The sequence below is a fragment of the Cynocephalus volans genome, chromosome 11, assembly GCF_027409185.1.
Source record: "Cynocephalus volans isolate mCynVol1 chromosome 11, mCynVol1.pri, whole genome shotgun sequence".
NCBI lineage: Eukaryota > Metazoa > Chordata > Mammalia > Dermoptera > Cynocephalidae > Cynocephalus > Cynocephalus volans.
Window position 1 is genome coordinate 106,579,720 of NC_084470.1, and position 21,106 is coordinate 106,600,825.

Here is a 21,106-nt window from a genome sequence, read left to right on the forward strand (position 1 = left end):
AGAGTGAATATCCTGTACACTCTCCATCTACTTATTTTTCATTTTTCTACTTATTTTTCAAGGTCCAGCTTAGTTCTTACCTCCTTTTAAACTTTCCGTGATGACCCTAGGTATTGTTGATTAACTTCAACTGAGTGCTCTACTAGCACCCTATACATGTCCTTATTACTGATATCTGGTTTTATTTATATCCTTCACTAGATTTTGAGCCCTCAAGTACAGGGATATGTTCTCGTCATCATTTTTCTCATAACCACTGTGGTGCCTGGCACATAATAGGTAATGAGTAAGTATTTATTGAATGCATGTATTCTTAAACACTTAAACCTATAACTTTTTGTTGTCATGATTGTTCTGTTTTTCAGGCACCTGAGAAAAAACAAGATGTTGGGAAATTTGTTGAACTTCCAGGTGCAGAGATGGGAAAAGTTACCGTCAGATTTCCTCCAGAAGCTAGTGGGTAAGAAGATAAAACTCACATTAATAATTGAATGTATTTAGTGGAAAAGCTTTAAAACAGTTATTAAATACTTTTAATAGGTTAGTGATATAGAAGAATATAAGTAAGATTTAAATTGTGGGAGTTGAAATTCTAAACATCTTAATAGTTTCTTAATTTTTAATAGCTAATGTTAATTTACTTAATTTGTGGTTTTAGTTCATATACTTAGTAGAAGAGACAATTTTATTTTACCCCAGACAGAATTTTAAATATAAATAACAAAATATTCATAAATAGAAAGGCTTAAGTTTTATTTTTATTTTGAGATTCTTGGGCTTTCGTTTAATAGGATTTGTATTTGTACTCTGAGTAAACCTTTCAGTTGGCGGTGGAAGTTACTGTAGCATTATTTTAAGTTATTTTTTTCCCAAATAAAGGAAGGAGAGTCCTGAAAAGCTCATTCCTGTTCAATTCCTTCTATTGTTAGCAGGTTTTCCAACCCCTTTAACTCTTAACACCCAGAGAAAATAGCATTTGAATAGCTCATTAGGAAAAAAGACTGTTCTGGCTGGTGGCTCCCAGCCTGTGGCTGCCTCAGGCCTTGTCCAGCATTCCTCAAGGCTGAGGGGAGTCTCTTTGTACATGTGTCATCCTATCTGAAGCATACCAGACAAGCTTTGTAATAAAGCTTTTCCAATGATATTATTATGATAAAGTACCTCTTTTTAAAGCAGTTATCCTCACTCAGAAACTTAGACATTAGGAAAGTGTTGTGCCATATTTTGTACATTAGATGATTATTTTTTCCAAATTTAGTTTAATTCAGATTTTGTATTCTTTAGCCAAATTCTTATTCATTTGTGGCAAATGGAATACGTAAACAATAGAAACTGGTAGAAAATCAATTTTCTTTTAGCTGTATATTTAATAGCATGTATTTAATAGTTATTCACAAGCTATCTCATAAGTGTGATTAACAGCAAAATCAGTTTTAGAATTCCACAGTTCCTTTCTGCTTTTCTAAGTTCGGTGAAATAAAGGGTAAGATAGAAGGAAACGAAAGAGAAATAATGACTATGGAAAACTCACAGACTTGATTCTTAAGTGATTGACTGGTAGTTGACTGATTGAAATCAGTCATAAATAGTACTTATCTTATGTGGTTTAATTCTCACAGACATCTTGGGTAGCCCTACTGCTCAATACTCTGCTCCTGTGCATTTGGTGTGACAGGTCATGGTTGTTCTGTTGGATAGTGACTAATAGCTTGATAAAAGCTACTTTTTGAGTAGTGGCTATTTATAACTGTGCTATTTGAACATTTGTCCTTTTAGAATTTTTTAATATTTTCTTTCACTGTCACTTCTTTGTATATTTACTGTATAAAATATGTTTCTTCTATTCTAAATTGTGTCAATTTCAGAGACTGTGCTCTTGCCTTACACAGTTTTGGGATTTGGAATATAAATCAATATTCAGTTTTTTCTTTATCATAATTTTGATCATATCTTCTTATACTGCTAAACAGTTCTTCTATATTATTATTTTTTCTTTTCTGTTTCTTACATGGGAGGCCAGAAGGCTTGACTTTGCTTTTTATTATTATTCTTAACTGACATGTATTTAGCACCTGTTATGTGCAGGCACCACCAAGTGCTTTACATATAGTAACTCATTCAATCCTAACAGCCCTGTGAGGAGGGCACTGTTATTATCTCTGTTTTACAGATGGCTTCAGAAACTGATTTATACAATGTTTTAGTAACTTGCCAAACTCAATCCTACACTGTCTGGCTCTAGAGTCCCTATAACTAAAAATTATACTGTTTTGTGTAGCAGAAGCCCACTTCAGCATCAGTGCTATCTAATGCACCGTGATTCTTATTTTCTTTAGCTATTCTCGTATAGGTTGTCTCTTGAGTGGATTATTTTAGTTGTCCTGTGAATGTTTTATAGTCCCGTGAGCCTTCTTGAGGTTTGGAATTGTTAAAACTGCACACATTATTTCAGATTCAGAAATAATATATTTAAGTACAAGATAATGTTTTGATTTCATCATCTTTCTGAGATTAATTCGAGTATGTAAATCCAAGCACATTAATTATCAAATAATATATAGTCAATGATTGTTAATCTTTTCTTCTCTTCTTGACAGTGGACATAGTCATTGGTCGTTGGGTACAACACTCTCAGTAAAAACTAACAGTATGTCTGTTTCTCTCTAGGAACTCATAGCCCTTTATTTTATTATGTATTTATTATTGTTTTTTTGGCAGCTGCCCAGTATGCCTTTATTTCATTTTATTTTTAATACACTTTTTATTTTAGAATAGTTTTTGATTTACAGAAGATTGCAAAAAAAGTACAGAAAGTTCTCATATACCCTGCACAGTTTTTCCTAACGTTAACATCTTATATTACTGTGGTACATTTATGAGAACTGATGAATTGGTAATCGATATATTATTATTAACTGAACATACTTTTTTGGGATTTCATTAGTTTTTCCCTAATGTTTCTTTTCTTGTCTTAAGATTTCATCTGGGATACCACATAGAGCCATTTATTTTATGCAGAAAGTTTTGAATAACTCCGAATGCATTGCACTGTACTTGTCTGCATCAGCCTGTGCATATAGTTGTGGTTTTTTTTGCAGCTGGCTAGTACTTGGATTGAACCCTGGACCTTGGTGTTACAGCTCTGTGTCCTAACCAACGAAGATAACTGGCCAGCCCCTTAGCCTGTGCATATAAACCTTTCTTAAAATGGAATCATTGATCTGGAATGCTACATGAATTTATAAAAAATGAATTGATTTAAAAAAATGATATTAAGACATGCAAGGGGTTGTACTTTTCCCTCCCGTATTGATATCAACTGAGATCAAAGCTGTGCCATGAAACTAGGTGGCTGTTTTTAAACACTGTGAGGGCTGCTGCCATTATCAATTGAAACTAATAAAATTTGGTGAGAACTGATTATTTAAACTTTCTTGCTTCATGCCTTATTTCCTGCCCAATCAAGTGTATTTTCAATAGCAGTGGTATAGGATATTGCTTTTTACTCACCTCATTGAAAGAGAAGAAGTTGATGTGTAATATTATCAACATTGCCTCTGGTTCATTTTATTTCCTGTAATCATCAGTTCCCATAGAAACGAACAGTGTTTTCATAGATCTGATTCATGGAGTGTTGGTGCTAGCTGAGACCTTCAAGATCATTTAGCTAAAATCCTTTTATTTTGTCATATGAGAAAACTGAAGCCTAGAGAAATAAAGTGGCTTTTCTGTGGCTTCCTAATTCTCCTGGGCTCTCTCATTTAGCTATCACAGTGACAGTGTCCATCTCAAAGGTGTTTCTCTAGTGGGCACTGGATTGGTACCCAGTTCTCAGTAGCATCAGGTCTTATGAATTAATGATTCATTACCAGGTAGTATTGGAAACAGTTTGGAAGCATTTTCCCTGTAAATGATGATTCCTCTTGAAAAAAAGAAAAAGAAGATTCTCCTTAAGATTGTAATGTTTGTAAATACCTTGTGCCTTTATGAAATTTTACATATGAAGTTGATTCTTATGATTATTTTATAAACGTTGTAGTCTTTTTTCTTCCTGTCAGGGCCAGATTTTCTATCACAATACTTGTTGCAAAGTAGCATATGACTAGAATAGCCATTAGGAGGATTTTTTAGTTCACATTTCCTCAAAAAGGTTTAAGTGTAAGAATTTAGTTAAAACATGTTAATGAGTTTGTGAAATGTTTTCGTTTTAGTTACTTACACATTGGGCATGCAAAAGCTGCTCTTCTGAACCAGCACTACCAGGTTAACTTTAAAGGGAAACTGATCATGAGATTTGATGACACAAATCCTGAAAAAGAAAAGGAAGATTTTGAGAAGGTAATTAAAAGCGTAGTGACCCTTTGCCAGAAAAGTTACTTAAAATTAGAGAGTGACCTGATACCTTCATGGTGTGAAAATAAATTAAGTTTATTCTCATGGCTGCTTTTTTTCCTCATTTGTATATTCAGAGTCTGAGACCTAAGCCAAAAAATATTGAGCTCCTTTATCAAAAAACTTAAATATATTTTTCTCTTCCCCACTTGTTGTAGAATTTACCTTAATGCTGTATTTTTCTATAAGTACCAATTTGTTAAATTAATTGGTCACTGGAGGCAGGTTTCCTTTTTGTCATATAATCTTAAGTTTATAAATGAAATAAACACTAAGTAGGTATTGAAAATGTGAAGGTTTCCTAGCCTCTTATATCATCTTTATTCAGAAACACTGCAATGTATTCAACGAGAGGGCAAATAATTGTCACTATGGCCAATAATAACTAGTATTTCCAGAGTAAATGGAAAGCTCCATCATGCGATCAGCTTTCTCAGCTGGAAATTTGGGGACTAATATAATGAATATCTATCTGTTTTTTCTTTTCTGATATCATACAACTTCCACAACCATTTTCAGGCTATATGAGACAGATGGTATATTATTACATTTACCTAAATGCAGTATCAAGGATTGAAGATGCACGAGAAAATGCAAAAGATATACTGATTGTTATTTTGGTTTCTTAATGCAGGTTATCTTGGAAGATGTTGCAATGTTGCATATCAAGCCAGATCAATTTACTTATACCTCAGATCACTTTGAAACTATAATGAAATATGCAGAGAAGCTAATTCAAGAAGGGAAGGCTTATGTGGATGATACTCCTGCTGAGCAGATGAAAGCGGAACGTGAGCAAAGGATAGAATCCAAACATAGAAAAAACTGTAAGGCACATCTAGTTTTCTATATTTTAATTGATATTCTTGTGTTCTGCTTCTTTGCTAGAACATCCTTTCTTTTCTGTGAAAGATGCCAGTTTGAAACACATTCAGGAATATGATTAGTATATTAATTCATCTCTTAGAAATCTTTTTTCTTTCTCTATCATCTTTATGTTCTTATTACTTTGTTAGCATCACAATTGCATGTGAGGTGTCTCTTAATGTGTTGTCTTTTGCATTGCATTTGTTCCGTTCAAAGGATTCCTTCTCTCACATTTGTAGTTCTCTTAATTTAAGTACTTACCCTTTCTAAAATGTTTGATGATAATGGTATTAGCATCCAAGTCTTCCTTTCAGTGTGTGCATAAATGTGAATATAATATGTAAACTCAGTACTACCTTACATTCTTGAAATATCACTTGGTAAAGAGCATATCTTTCTGATTCATGACTTGTCTCCTGAGCTTCTAAATTGGGCTATTTGCATTCTGTAGTTTTGTTGCCGGAACTTCCACATTATAGTTGGATCTTGAGTGTCACATTTGGGAGGTATAGTAAATTCAAATTGTTATAGTAAGTCTTTCTTTTTTATTTTCTAAAGTTTCTCTACATTTTCAAAGATAGTTGATAACAGGACTTTAGACCTATCTTGATTCTTGGGGACAGGTAGTGTCCATCTTACCTTCTGTAGTTTCCACAGAAATTATTATTTAATAGTTCTTTCTTATTCATATGAGACAGGTTTTCAATATTCTGACATAGTTAGGACTATAGTCATTCAGAAATATACTGTCCTTTTTTCTGGGATTAAACTCTTGTTTCTTGTATTACTACCTGTTTTCTATTGTCTCCCATTGTCTTGGATCCCAGAGTATCCTGCTGCTCAGTGGGGTGACTGAAGGGGCTTTCAGGGAGCCCACGGGCTCAGGCTCTCAGCCCGAGCCGTGTTCTTCAGACAGGCACGGGCTGCAGCGCCAACGCCTGTGGGCCCCAAGGGCTGGGCCAAACTGCTCTGTCCCCTGGGCATCAAAGGAAGAGAAAGCTTCTGCTTTGAAGGCACAAAGTTAAATTTGGGTGGGAGAAAAGAAGAAAAGAGAGGGGCATGCCGGTTGCGCCATGATGGGAAAATGGGAAATACCAGATAACAGAAACCTTCAGGCCTTGTACTTCCTCTCTTACCTATATCAGTGGAATGTATCTACTTTACCTTTTCTAAAATGTATTTGTAGAGTATTTTTCCTAAATGCATTGTGAGACTTCATTCATAAAAAGTTAATGCATTTGTTTTTGGTGCCAGATACTGGAACTATTACAGTGTTTTTAAACTAGCGGATTGTGCTTATAAAATGAGAACATGAAAATTTGTATCAAATTATAGGATTATTAAAATAATTTGAGTTCAACCAGATTAGTACTACATTAGATAAACTGTAATATAATTATCATTTTATAGCTGTTGAGAAGAATCTACAAATGTGGGAAGAAATGAAAAAAGGGAGCCAGTTTGGTCAGTCCTGTTGTTTGCGAGCAAAAATTGACATGAGTAGTAACAATGGGTGCATGAGGGATCCAACACTTTATCGCTGCAAAATTCAACCACACCCAAGAACCGGAAATAAATACAAGTAAGTGCTCTTTCAGTGTGCTAGGTAGCCTTCTGTGCTTTTGTTTTGATTGTGTCTGTAAACACAGAGTAGATGCAAAATAGTTTTTAAGAAGCCTGGACCTTTCGTTGTTCATCCACAGACTGTCCAGGTGGCCTTCAGTGAAGGCGTGTAGCCTTTCAGGGGCTGTTTACTTACCTGTTGATTAAGATTATACTAGGTTATTTCTAAGATCACTTGCATCTATAAAAGTCTTTATGTCTGCCTAAAGTTGCTTTTTATGTACTGATTAGGTACACTGGTGTGCATCTTTAGATGAAGACACTTTTTTTTCCCCTGTAATAAACACTGATTCTACTAGACATAAACTGATACAAAAAATTCATAGGATTGAAAAAAATTTATAGAAACACAAACAATACAAGAAAGTAGCTTGCGGCTTTTGTTTTTACTTTTGATTAGTTTTCTGTTTGGATTTTCAGGGTAACAGATCTTTAAGCGGTCCTCCCCTCCAAAAAAATCTTACTTATAAAGTAAACGATAGAATATATTTTCGTATACTTTGAAGAAGCATACTACATACAAATGCTGAATTATACCTTCTGAAGAGATTGGTGAATGTAACTGATTACCTGGCTAGCTAATGTGAGTTTTCATTAAACTAGTGGGTATGGATGTATGTGTCCATATATAGACACACACACAGGAGTGGTTATATGTGTATATCTATCTGTCTGTTATTTTTACCAGGGTGATTGCTTCTTGTTTTACTGAGCAGATCCTTTGAATACATTTGGAAAAGTGAATTTGGATACACATTTTCAGTTATCAAATAATAGCAAAGCATAAAACAGCATCATAATCATGTTGTATATTAAAATTAGAAGGTATAATGCAGTAATATATGAGTATTTTTAAAAATTCAAATTGATATTGCATGTATGTTGTATACATTATTTCAGGTGGAAATTGTTTTTGAGACTGTTCTATCTTAAATGGAATTTTAATTAACCTAACAATTTTCTTTCTTCTTTTTTTTTTTACTTCTCAGGGAATGAAACACTCTGTTCTTAACTGCATTTGACTACAAAACCCTTAGAGAATTACTTGAGTGAGGGATTACTAAATATATTCAAAAGTTAAAATATTCCCTCGAAATTATTATGTATAGTTTATTGCTTCCTACCATGATATACATTGGCTGTTACAGAAATATTATGGTTGTGGAATTTGCTAAGCCAAAACCCAATTGTGTATTAAATTGCAGCTTTGCTTTTTTGTTTAAGTATTGAGTGAGCTACTGACTTGTTCTCAAAGGCTTATATGTTTTGACCTACTTTGAGTATTATGAGTCATAAAACCTGTTGGTTTTCAACAAACTCTTAATTTGTAAAGAATTAGATTTTAAATTAGCATTGCTGCTTATTACGCTTAATCTAAGATGGAAAGGGTAAAATGTTTCATGTTGATTTTCAAAAAAATTCTTCTTTTCTAGTGTTTATCCGACATACGATTTTGCCTGCCCCATAGTTGATAGCATTGAAGGTGTTACCCATGCCCTGAGAACAACAGAATACCATGACAGAGATGAGCAGTTTTATTGGATTATTGAAGCTTTAGGCATAAGAAAACCATATATTTGGGAATATAGTCGGCTAAATCTCAACAACACAGTGCTCTCCAAAAGAAAACTTACGTGGTTTGTCAACGAAGGACTAGTAGATGGATGGTATGTTTAATGTTACCTAGAATTGACAAGATGTAAGGACGTGGTATATCAGTGATTTTTAAACTGCTTGAGGGTGATTGGGAGGAGATGGAATGGGTAGGCCTATAGGATTCCTGCTTCTTTTCTTCATTTCAACCAGTGCATTTGAGTACTCCTCCTTTCTTTAATGCCGCAAGCATGGAGTGCTTATTGTGGACTTTGGCACATGGGAATGAAAACACATAGGAGGGCAAATCCTCTGCAGATCTCAGCATTTAGTAGAAAGAGTGGTTATGACTGTTTGTCCTTTATAGATCTGGTTACAACTCAGCACTCTGCTAGGCTCTGAGGTTTTCTTTTTAGCTGTGTCCCAGGAAGCCAAAATACCCCTGAGTTTAGGTGAAGATGGAAGTGGTCTCTCCTTTGGTGGTGAAGAGCCACCTTGCATAGCAGTTACCCAGAGGATTAGAGCATCTAGAAAAAGTTTGAAAATCTCTGTAGCATGTTAATAATCTAATAGGGGTTTTTATGAGAAGTATGAGTATAAAAGTTAAAGTAATCTTGTATCTATGTATCTTGGTAAATTGAAACCTGTTCAAATGGGTTACAATGCTTATAAGTCTAAGAATTTTTTTAACTGAAATTAACAAGAATGTATAAATTAGTTTGTATTAGTATCAACATAATAGTGACCAAGGTATATATTAAATATATGTTGGAAAATATCTATTTTATACTGTTTAACTGTGGAGCTGCATTTGGTAAAAGTCAAGTTTATCTTGGGTTCCGTAGAAAGGGTATTACTGGAAACCAACTGAGGTTTACAAATACCTGCAGAATATTAATAACCTACATATATATTTTTAATAGCCCAAAGGGGTTTATAAAGTATATTTGTATGTGGATGATGTAACACCATCTCTTATCTGACTCTCATGATCGTTAAGTAGGATAGGGAACTTGAATGTTTATTAAATAAAATTAGAACATATTAATTCATGGGTTTTCCATATTTGAAAATGTCACCATTCTGCCATTTTTTCAACTATGCTTTTATCATTTTCAGTAGTGTATTTATTTTACTGCAATATTTGACTAGAAAGCAGTTTTCTTCTTCTGTGAACTTTGGCTAACTGGTATTGCGATCTACCCAATTAATATAAATGGCTCAAGTCTAGATATTTAAGATGAATATAATTTATTATTTATTAAGTTACATTTTGTTCTGCATCTACGCATAAAAGAATCTCCTTGGTACTTAAAAATTTACATATTTCTCAGGGATGACCCAAGATTTCCTACAGTTCGTGGTGTCCTGAGACGAGGGATGACAGTTGAAGGACTGAAACAGTTTATTGCTGCTCAGGTGACTTGCGGTTTCTTTTCCAGCTTCTCTGTTTGAATTTTCACATATTTCAATTAAAATTCCTTCATTAGTTTTTTCTAAACATCCTTAGCTTGAAATAAACAAAAAGTTCTAATTAGTACTTCCTGTCCTTAAAATCATTTTATTATTGTTTTCTAGGGCTCCTCACGTTCAGTTGTGAACATGGAATGGGACAAAATCTGGGCATTTAACAAAAAGGTACATGTTCCACTCTCAGTCCTCGTGCCCGACTCCTGAATAATATACATGTAGAACTCATTAGTGTGCTCACGTAGAGAATTTGTGAAAAATATTATCACTTTGCAGACTTTCAGGAAAATGGAATGTTTTCCTTATTTAAATATATAGAGAGCATTAAGCCTTCTAACTGTCCCAAAAAGTAGCAGTGATTGAAACAAGCAAACTCGGAGTTATGTGGAACAATGATAGTTCTTTCCTTCAATCTTTTGTGAACACTCTGCATTTCATTTTTCTGCTTTCAAGCTGCGAGCTCTCTGTAAGAAGGTATTACTTGATGCTTTTATTTGCCTTATGTAACCAAAGCTTTTAGCATATTACATGTTATAATCTGAGATGATATAAAGCTTTGAAGCACAATCACATTTATATAAAAGACTTATTCAAACCTATTGAAAGTGCATTATTGCAAGTTTAGAAAAACATGTCCTCTGTATTTCTTAGTGGCAAAGGGAATATTTGGCTTAACTCCATTCTGCTGTTCCCTTACGTACTGAGAGGACATAGAGTTTTAAAATTATGTATATCATTGAGTTGTATTGAAGGTTAATTATAATTTCTGTGTCTTAATGAATCCAGCTTTTTAAAAAAACTTTCTTAACTGAAAGTAAAAAGAGCAATACTGCATATTGACATTGTTGATTACTAATTGGAAGCAGATGCTTGGACACTGTAATAAGGCAAATCATTAAAATGCCATGTTTTAAACTATGGTTTCTGTGATTGTGTTCTTTAAATTTTTTTTTTTTTTTAAATTGCTGCTCGATTGTGCTGATGTCTTGCCTCAAGAAATAGTTGCTTGTCTCGCATGTGTCTTCAGTTTATTTAATCTTTTTAGTTTTTTGATACTAAAGGAATTATTAATTGGTTCTTTCTGTTGCTGCAGTTACTAATAGTAAATATGTGTAGAATTTATAGGCAAAGTTAAAATTGTACTTTTCAATAATGCAATTTTTAAGAATTTTATGTTTTAATAAAGTTATACATGAACATAGACTTAGTTCAAATATATGAAGTGTATTTCACTATAGGCAAATAGTTCTGTAAGGTCTGTTAAGATGAACAGCACATTCTCATATCTTCCTTCCTTCCATTTTTTTTCTCCCTAGAGAAACCACTTTCACCTCTTTTAGATCATTCTGGTATATACTGCCCATATCTTTAAATGAAACACGTGTGTTGCTACTTCAGTTTTAGTTTTAGGTATCATCATTGGTTTCCCATGATGGAAGATGAGATTTGGGTCTTTTACTTTTTTTTTCTCATAACTTTTTGGCTTCCTTATCTTTATATGGAAGCTGAGGTGCATTCTCTATTAACTATTCATGTCACCTGTGTCTTTAATCCAAACCATGATTAGACCTACAAATACTGAATTACAACTTGACTTCAGTTGTCTTTTTAGTAGGGGCTTGGGAAGGAGTGAAAGTAGATGAGTATTTGCAGTCTGCTTTATCTTTAAGTCTGTGGGATCTTTAATCATTAAACGTCATCTTAAAACAGCAGTTTCAAATTTTGATTGGTAGTGAAAATGAAATTATTGAGATAATTTACTTTTGGTTTTTATTGCTGGCCTTCATGATGTCTTCCTACACTGAAATCCATTCCCTCCAACCTTTGAGGTATAGATAGATCTCTTATTTAGAGTTCATGTCACTTTCAATCTAATTACTGCTTTATTATGTTTGAGCTTGCTCTTTCTTTTTAAGCTATGCAAATAAAATTTTAGTGAGGCATCAGTTAACTAAATTTAGCACCATGGCATTGCAAAATAAGCAGAGTGAAACCTTTATTCTTTGGACACTCTCCTACTCATAGTAACTTAGCATTTTTTAAAGTAGCTTCATTTAAAAAAATTAGCCAAAGTTCTATATGTGCTCCTTTGGACTTTATGGAGTAATTTGAAAACCATTGATCCAGAGACTGTTAGAATTGTATAATTTTAGAGCTAAAGAGGACTTTTAAATCTTTTAATCCAAGGTTTCCCAAACTTGCCTGATTGTAACCATCCTGTGGAATGCTTGTTAAAGATACATTTCCAGATTACTTCAGACCATTAGAATCATAATCTTTTAGGGTGAAATGACCTGAGAATCAGTGCTAACAGTTGCTCCAGGTAATTATTATAATTAGTCAAGTGTGGGAAACAGTTTTCTACTCTCATCAGCTGAGGAAACTGAGTTGCAGTGAGCTGAAGTAAGTTTCTCAGGTGGGGTTGTCTTGTTTGGCTTCTTATCTCACTGGCTAAAATACTGAACTGAGTAGTCACAAATTAAATCTTTGATCATTCTAGCCCAGCAGAGGCTGAAAAAAGGAAACCTTAACTATCAAGAATGACCTTTAAATAACAAGGAAAGAATGAAACAGTAAATTTAGAGAGAGGTGGTGCTGATTTAGTATTGGGATGAAATACAGGCAGATGAGGAATAGCAGACAAGGGGAAGTTAAATAGCTTTTCAAACTTTGCATGAATGACTCTCTGAGGGTGGCTTCTTTTCTGAGTTCATTCAGAATTTCCACAAATTCTTTTCAGAAGCTGAAAAATACCCTCAAAGCAAACAAATACCCAACCAAAAAATGATAACAAAAAATTCAAAGCAAAACAAGCCTACACAGTCAGGTTTAATTAGCCATGCCACTGTTTCCTGCATCCTTCTGACAGGAATAAACAACTTCTACTACTTTACTATTTGACTCTACATCTTCTTTTGTCTACATTTTTCTCCTGTACGCTTTATATAGTGTCTAATCTCTGCTATTGTGATTGGTCATCATGGATAATTTTTAATTGAACAGTGAAGTGAGAAAAATACATCAGCTGCAGAAGGGAATGCTGCTACCATTTTGGAGACAAACTAAGTTAGAGCATAATAAGTATGACCATTCAGTCATTTAATCTGCAAATATTTATCGGTTACCTATATGTACCAGCCCCTTGCTGGGTACTGGGAATATAGGTAGCATGTGGACCAGTAGGAATATCTTGTTTATACTTTTAATCTATAGAATTGCCTTATTATAGTGACCTAATGCTATTCTGCTTTTGGTGTCGATGTGTTGCCTAACACTATAACATGATAACATCATAGAAAATTGAAACACTAATATCCTTAGTCCCTTAAAAGGGACTTCTCCAACCACACAAAATTGAGTATCACATTTACCTATAGGATTAATATATAACCCCACAGGATAATTTTTTCTTACCTTCTAATACCAGATTTTAAAATTGTTTTCAAATTATTTCTAATATTATGCTTTAACTAATTGGTTTCTTTTCACCTGCCAGTAGTTATTCTTGGGAAGGAACTTTAAGTTTCATGTAGGCTTGATTTATGATTATTTTTCTTTTTTTCTACTTGACAGCTAATTATTAGATAAGAGTTAGCAGATAAACCAAAAAAAATTAGTAAATGCAGTAACAAAGAAAGCCAGTTAGTATTCCTATGCTGTTATTTATTTATGAAAGTGTAAAAAAAAAAAATCCAATGTTTTATCATAAGGATATATTTATTGCAGGTTATTGACCCGGTGGCTCCACGATATGTTGCATTACTGAAGAAAGAAGTGATCCCAGTGAATATCCCTGAAGCTCAGGAGGCGATGAAAGAAGTAGCCAGACACCCAAAGGTCACCCTACGGCTTCACTTATGTTTTTCCCTCTGTTAACAGAAGAAGTAGGATAAAAAAAGGGGAAATGTGCTTACATGGCAATAGCATGATTTGGGGATTATTTTCTATTCAACATTGTTAGGATTTGATACCAATTGAAGTAAATCTTTTTGTAGATTTACTGCTGAGGAAATTTATTCATAGCATATCACACAGAACTATTATACTTGGTTCCTCTTTTTAATTCTGTAGAGATGGCATAGTAGTATGTAAGAAGAATGAATCTCTTCCTGGAGTCATTCTGATTCCAGATGAGGTATTATAAGTCACACTCTTTATATGGAAGCTGAGGTGCATTCTCTATTAACTATTCATGTTACCTGTGTCTTTAAGCCAAACCATGATTAGACCTACAAATACTGAATTACAACTTGACTTCAGAGTCTGCCACACTGCCATTTGCTCTGTTTTAGAAAGTATCAGTGAAGTGAAAATGGTATCTGTCCTTCAGATTCCTAATGTAAATCTTAAATACAGTAGCAGAGAGTTCCTCTATGTTAAGCCATGGTCGTCTTCTTGGATAGTCACAACTGCTTGGTTGACAACCTTGAAGGAAAAATAGAGTCCTTTTATTCCAGCTTTGTGAGTTGTCTGTGAATAACTTCATTATTTATTGACAGTTATGTTCATAGACTAACTCATTCATATGCTAGTAGACTAACTCATAACTGTTATGTTCATAGATTAACTCACATATAAGATAATACATATTGTGAAGAGCCATAAATATTCTAAATTGTAGCTCACATGATTGTCTCTCTATGTATAACATTAGCTATTTTTCAGTTTTCAATTTTGAGCCCTAATAAAAGTTGGAGTGTGTTTGTGTTGAGTGAGGTTAATTGATTAATTTGGCTTTGTCTTTTTCTTACATCTAATTGGTTCAACCAGGTGAGTGGTGGTATCTGATACATTGTATCACACATTATACAGTGAAGCTCACTGAATGTTTTAAAATTTGAATGGTGAGAATTAAAATTCTTAAGAGTGCTTGTTAAAATGACAGTTGTTGTCAGAAAGCATATATTAAAATTACTAAGTATTGCTCAATGTAAAACAAGAACTGATTGGTTAGGAAGTAGAATCTTAAATTGTGACTGGATTACTATTTGATCTGTGGGATTTTCATTATTAACACTTCTCTCATACGGTGTTCTACATTTTGCCTGTCAGTATTATATTCTGAGCCCAGTATAATATCAGTTGTTACAACATACTGATTTTTCTCAAATGCATTCAGTGAACAATTATTAAACACATGCTCTTTAAACATTATTTCAAAGGGTTTTCTCTCTTTTGAATTATGCTAAATAAAAACTGAAATTTAACAAATATAGTATTGTTTCTATTCCCTGTATTTCTTTTTCTTCTCCATGTAATACACACTGGAGAGACAGAAAATTTATCTGTCTATACATATATGTAAAATACTTCCTCTAAAATTTCTTTTCTTAAATATGAAAGTTTCACAGTGTCCTGCTAAGGTAGCATCTGTTGTCCTGTAATGTTCTGTAGCCACTGCTCAGGAATGACTTTATTTTCTTCTTTCCTGCAAAAGCAGTGAGATTTTGAGGACAGCAATCAAATTCTGGTTAAAGGGACAGTAAATGATAAATAATACTGTCTTAGCTCTGAAATCAAAGAATGATTGTTTTACACTGTAAATAGTCTTGGGGACAGGCTGTCTTATTAACCCTGTTAACATTAGCAGTCAGGTGGCTGATCCAGTGTCAGAGCTGGGATTCAAACTGATGATTTCTACTCTGAGGCCAGTGTGACTGTTTTTATAACAAGTATGTGCTATTTAAATGCTGAGGACAAAATTGGGAATATATTTATGTTAAAATAAGGAGTTGGAAGAAAAGTAAAACATTTTCTTACTGTTACAGCAGTGAACTGTTAACAGTGTAGTAGCACAGATAACTTTTAGCTAAAGAATAAAATGAGTGAATATATAAATTTGCATACTGGGTTCAATAAGTTGTTGCTTCAACCAGCGCTCTCCTTTTCTCTTACCATTAGAATCCTGATGTTGGCTTGAAGCCTGTGTGGTATAGTCCCAAAGTTTTCATTGAAGGTGCTGATGCAGAGACTTTTTCAGAGGGTGAGATGGTTACATTTATAAATTGGGGCAACATCAACATTACTAAAATACACAAGTAAGAACTTTTTGTTTGTTTTCAAATAAATGTGGAAGAAAAGTTTTTTAAATATGTATTTACTTATTAAAATTTACCTAAAATTCAGACCCATTCATGTTGCTAACTAGTAAATCTGTCCAGGCATAGATACTGCAAATTCTGGATGCAAATTAAAATTTTTTCCATATATGTTTCAGTTTACTAATAGGCTATCAGGATATCTTTTTACTTGTGATGTTGAAAATTACTACCTCTAGATATAAAAAAATAGTTCTGATGCTTTGGAGCCCCTTTTTATCATCTAATTTCTCATTAAACAGTCGTCAGGTGGGGGGATCTTTTGGACAATATTTGTATGTATAACATAATCTTTATCCCAGTGTTTACTTTAAAATTGATTGGTTAATGATGAATTTGACTTTCTAGTTACTATATAGTGTGCTACTCTTATTTGATTTTCAGATTACATAAATGGAACATAAATTCTGAAATCTTAATTACATAAAATTGCAAGAAATTGTTAAATATCTTTAAACATAGTATTTCAGATTTTGTAATGCTTAATGCAGATGACTATATGTTCGTGTTCTTTATCACATGTATGTGGGTCTGTTCAGTGGATTATTAGTATTTTGATAGCAGGGATTGTATTTTATTCATCTATTAACCAATATATGTCTGGCACATATTAGAAGCTCAAATGAATGTTTAGTTAGAAAATTTTCCAAAGAAAATTTCTTATTAATTTATTACAAAATAAAATAAATTATTTTATAATTAAAATAATTATTATAGAACAAAATAGTGCATTTATGTCAGTTACGGTTTATTTTCTTTGAACACATTTCAATCTCCTGTCTAGAAATGCAGATGGAAAAATTGTATCTCTTGATGCAAAACTGAATTTGGAGAACAAAGACTACAAGAAAACCACTAAGATTACTTGGCTTGCAGAGACTACACATGCTCTTCCTATTCCAGCAATCTGTGTTACCTATGAGCACTTGATCACAAAGCCAGTACTAGGAAAAGAGGAGGACTTTAAGCAGTATGTCAACAAGAACAGTAAGGTAGCCTTCTAAAGGAAACCATATTTCATCTTCCCCATATAAACTTTTCTTTAAAATTTTTAAGATTTAAATATTTTGTTTCCTCAGATAAAATGGAAAACATTTGTAGAATTTTACTTAAATAAAAAGAGATAAAAGAGTAATGTTCCCACTTTACAGATGAGGGGAGTGAATCACAGTGAGGTGAAGCAACGTGGCTGAGGACAGACAGTAAATGGTAGAGCTGAGAGTCGAGCCTGGGCCCCCTGTGCTAGAGCCCTGCAGTCAAGTGCTTTGCTGGCATGCCTTTCAGATGAGTCTGTTACGCGCTTCTTGCACTGTGTTTCGTATTTGTGGCAGGGAAATTATTTCCCCAGGAAAGCCAACCAAGTTGCTTCAGAGATTTCCTGAAGCCAGTCAGTTTATAAGCGTTAACTGTTAAAAATGTGATAAATCAAACTGTAATTTATTGTAACATTTCACTGTTTCGCTGTGTGTGCTTATGGTAAAATTTTTAACACATCTGTTTGAAAAGGGAATATTCAGCTACTGGAAAAACTGCTTGCATTTTGGAATTGTTTTAATGCTCTGATTTTGAGGAAGTCTATTTTGGTTTTATATCTTCTTTACAGCATGAAGAACTAATGCTAGGGGATCCCTGCCTTAAAGATTTGAAGAAAGGAGACATTATACAACTCCAGAGAAGAGGATTCTTCATATGTGATCAACCTTATGAACCTGTTAGGTAAATAAATATAACTGAACATCTAAATGAAAATGCTTGAAGTCTTGTAGTGAGTAATATTTAAAAAGTTGAACTTTCACTAAAATACTGTACATCTCTGCTCTGTTTTATTGTTCTGTATTTAATATTTCACACTTAGGTAATTTAACAAAAGATAGCTCTGAAACAACATAATATCCACTGGACATGAATTATTCATTTCTAAAACTAAATGATCTTATTAATTTTCATGTAGCACAAGTATAAAGAAAAATTTTTAGTGTATCACCTTATTGTTGAGTTGAAATTATTACCATTACCTTTTTTTGTACTATATTTTCACTAGCTGTATTACAGAATATAAGTAGTGCAGCAGATACATTTAGACAGAAAAAGATAACCATGTTTGTATTTTTTTTAAAACCATGAAATAATAGGATCATTAGGAAGAGAATTTTCAGTATATAAATTTTTGCCCTGCTCTTTTTGGTTTTCTTTTTGTCTGTGCTGTTTTCTTTTGTTTTTTTGTTTTTTTTGTTTTTCAATTGTGTCTCTTTAACTGTGTGGTCAGTCCTCTCTCCTGAGCTTCAGACTTGTGAATCTGACTACTTTTTAGACATCTGTGAATAAGTATCTTCCAACTATCTCAAACTCAATGTGTTCAAAATTCCAGGATCCTAGATATCATCTGTGATTTATTCTTCTCCTTTATCCCTTATTCCAGCCAGTATACACTGTTGTTTGTACTGCCTGTCTAATTCATCTCTATGGCTCTATTGCTCTGTCTTATTTCAGGACCTTAGCATTCCTTCCTTGATTGACGAAACAGTCTCTAAAGTGTCTCCTTGCCTTCAATTTGGTTCTTTTCTAATCCACTTTTTACATGGCCACCAGTCTGAAAATTTCAAAGTAATAATTTTATCACATTTCTTTCCTGCTTAAAAATTCTTGTTAGTTTCAGAGTAAAATTTAAACATTTTAGTTTGATATGCAAGATTTTTCATGTTATGGGCTCTCTACCCACTTGAGCCATCCCTGTTGCAGTTGACCTCTTTCTGATCACTTTTGTTTCATATACTGCACTACTTGGGGCATTCCAAAGGCAGTAAGTGCCTTTGAACCTCTGTGCCTTTTTCTGGAATGGACCTTCTTCTTTTTCTTAATCTGAGTAACCTTTCAAATGTCACTTCCTCCAGAGCTTTCCTTCATTCCTCCAGTCTGAATAGTACCCAGTGTGTGTGTCCCCAGAGCATCTAGCACTTTCCTCTTTAGAATAGCTATCACACACTGTTGAAACTGTGTATCTATCTATTTTGTTTCCACTGCTAAAATTTAAGTTCATTAAAGGCAGATGCTTTGTCTTATTCATCTTAGTATCACATTGCCTTTCCTGAGATGAGAGTAACAGATAGCCACATACAAAAGAGTGAAGTTGGACTCCTACCTCATACTATGTACAAAAATCAGCTCAAAATGCACCAGAGACCTAAATGTAGCAGCTAAAACTATAAAACTCTTGGAAGAAAACATAAGTGTAAATCTTTGTAGACTTGGCAATGCTTTCTTGGATATAAAGCATAGTCAAAGAAAATAGATAAATTGGACTTCATAAAAACTAAAAAAATGTGTGTTTCAAGGGACACCATCAAGAAAGTGGAGAGACATCCCACAAAATGAGATAAAATACTTGCACAAGTATCTGATAAAGGACTTGTATTCAGAATAAAGATTTCTTGGAACTCAACAATAAAAAGACAAACCCAATTAAACCCAATTAAAGATGAACAAAGGGTTTGAAGAGACTTTTCACCAAAGCAGATATACAAATGGCCAATAGGCACATGAAAAGATGCTCAGCATCATTAGTTGTTAGGGATATGCAGATTAAGAACACAATAAAATTCCACCCTATAGCCACTAGAATGGTTAAATCAAGAGTGATAGCATGAATAACCAGTAATACCATTTCTAGTGGCAGGCAGAGTAGATGTATTTTTGCCCTGGGCTTAGCTTACGCATATCTATGAAAGTTCATAAATTGGAAGTGTGTAATAAGGACTGCCAATTTTTATTTGTGTATTCATTGTTTTTAAAGTACTCTGAAGAGCCTCTGATCTGAATAGTGAGAGAATGGACTGTTTATTTAAACTTTGAAAAGCATTTACTCAATGCCGTTTGATTTATATAGAATTCAGTTTTAATTGCTGTTCTGATCATTTTGTTCAAATAAACTTTTTTGCCCCTTTATTTTTTTTAGCCCATATAGTTGCAGAGAAGCCCCGTGCATTTTGATTTACATTCCTGATGGGCATACAAAGGAAATGCCAACGTTTGGGTCAAAGGAAAAGACCAAAGTGGAAGCAACAAAAAATGAGGTGAGTATTGACTTTAACAGATATATCTGTAATCAGTGATCTTTCTTTCTTTCTTTCTTTTTTTTCTTTTTTTTTGTGGCTGGCCAGTAAGGGGATCTGAACAATGATGTTTCTATGCTAGTGTTTAGAATATATTTCTATACAAATGGTTATTTTTCTTACTGTTGTGACTGAAGAAGATAATAGCTTACTTTGTGTGTTTTTGTTAATGTCATACTTGCATGTAAGATTTTAAAACACCTTGCAAAACAAGATTTTTAAAATTTACTTTTATTATGTTAAAAAGCAAGAAAAGCTAGATTAAAATAATTTTTTAGAAAAGCTTCTTTTCCTAGTAGAGCTGCAGTATATGCTTTTCTTTTTAATACGTAGCTAGTCTGCTTCAGTTTGGGAGTACTGTGTAGAGCTGAGAAATATGTTGAAGACCCCCTGTGCTTAGCTTCTTATTTTATAAATGGGGGGTGGGATGGAGTGGGATGGGGTGGGATGGAAAGAAGTCTTGCCCCAAATCACAAAACTTGTTATTGACAGTCAGATCAGTGATCTGGTTTTCTGACTCTGCATCTGTATTTTTCTGTCAAACTCTGTTGCCTATTGGAGAAGAGCTCCCTACGGCCATTGGTGTCACATAAGAGAAAAAGGATAGGAACTGCTATGGTGTGGATGATAGGGAAATGTTTACTTGCCTTTTAAGAAGTGAATATGAATGTTTTGTTATTCCTTTTTCATTTTGGAGGTAATTCTTAATCTCTGTCATTAAAAATGAGTTAGGAATCTGCCTAGGTCGAGGTTGGGAGAGACATTCCACATGGACACACAGCTTCTGTCCTTGTCATACAGGGTGTGGCTTTGAGAGGTAGTGACACGCCTAGAGAAGTAGGTTTGTTGTGTGGGCCTGAGGTCCTCAAACTTCCTCAGTTCATAGCACCCTCAGTTGCTCAGTAGGTTTTTTATGACACCTCTAGACTAAATGAAATTCCTAACAGTTCTCTT

The 21,106-nt window shown here is 33.8% G+C and overlaps 1 protein-coding gene across 1 annotated transcript in view; it reads left to right on the forward strand.

The window, feature by feature from the left end:
• EPRS1 (glutamyl-prolyl-tRNA synthetase 1) overlaps positions 1-21,106 on the forward strand; it is an 83,298-nt gene that overhangs the window by 13,670 nt on the left and 48,522 nt on the right. The window contains exons 6-17 of the mRNA XM_063114299.1: positions 366-460; positions 4,212-4,338; positions 5,027-5,219; positions 6,670-6,841; positions 8,316-8,549; positions 9,810-9,894; positions 10,054-10,113; positions 13,672-13,782; positions 15,847-15,983; positions 16,828-17,035; positions 17,647-17,759; positions 19,996-20,113. Coding sequence (XP_062970369.1) covers positions 366-460; positions 4,212-4,338; positions 5,027-5,219; positions 6,670-6,841; positions 8,316-8,549; positions 9,810-9,894; positions 10,054-10,113; positions 13,672-13,782; positions 15,847-15,983; positions 16,828-17,035; positions 17,647-17,759; positions 19,996-20,113 — 1,653 coding nt within the window. The remainder of the gene's footprint in view (positions 1-365; positions 461-4,211; positions 4,339-5,026; positions 5,220-6,669; positions 6,842-8,315; positions 8,550-9,809; positions 9,895-10,053; positions 10,114-13,671; positions 13,783-15,846; positions 15,984-16,827; positions 17,036-17,646; positions 17,760-19,995; positions 20,114-21,106) is intronic.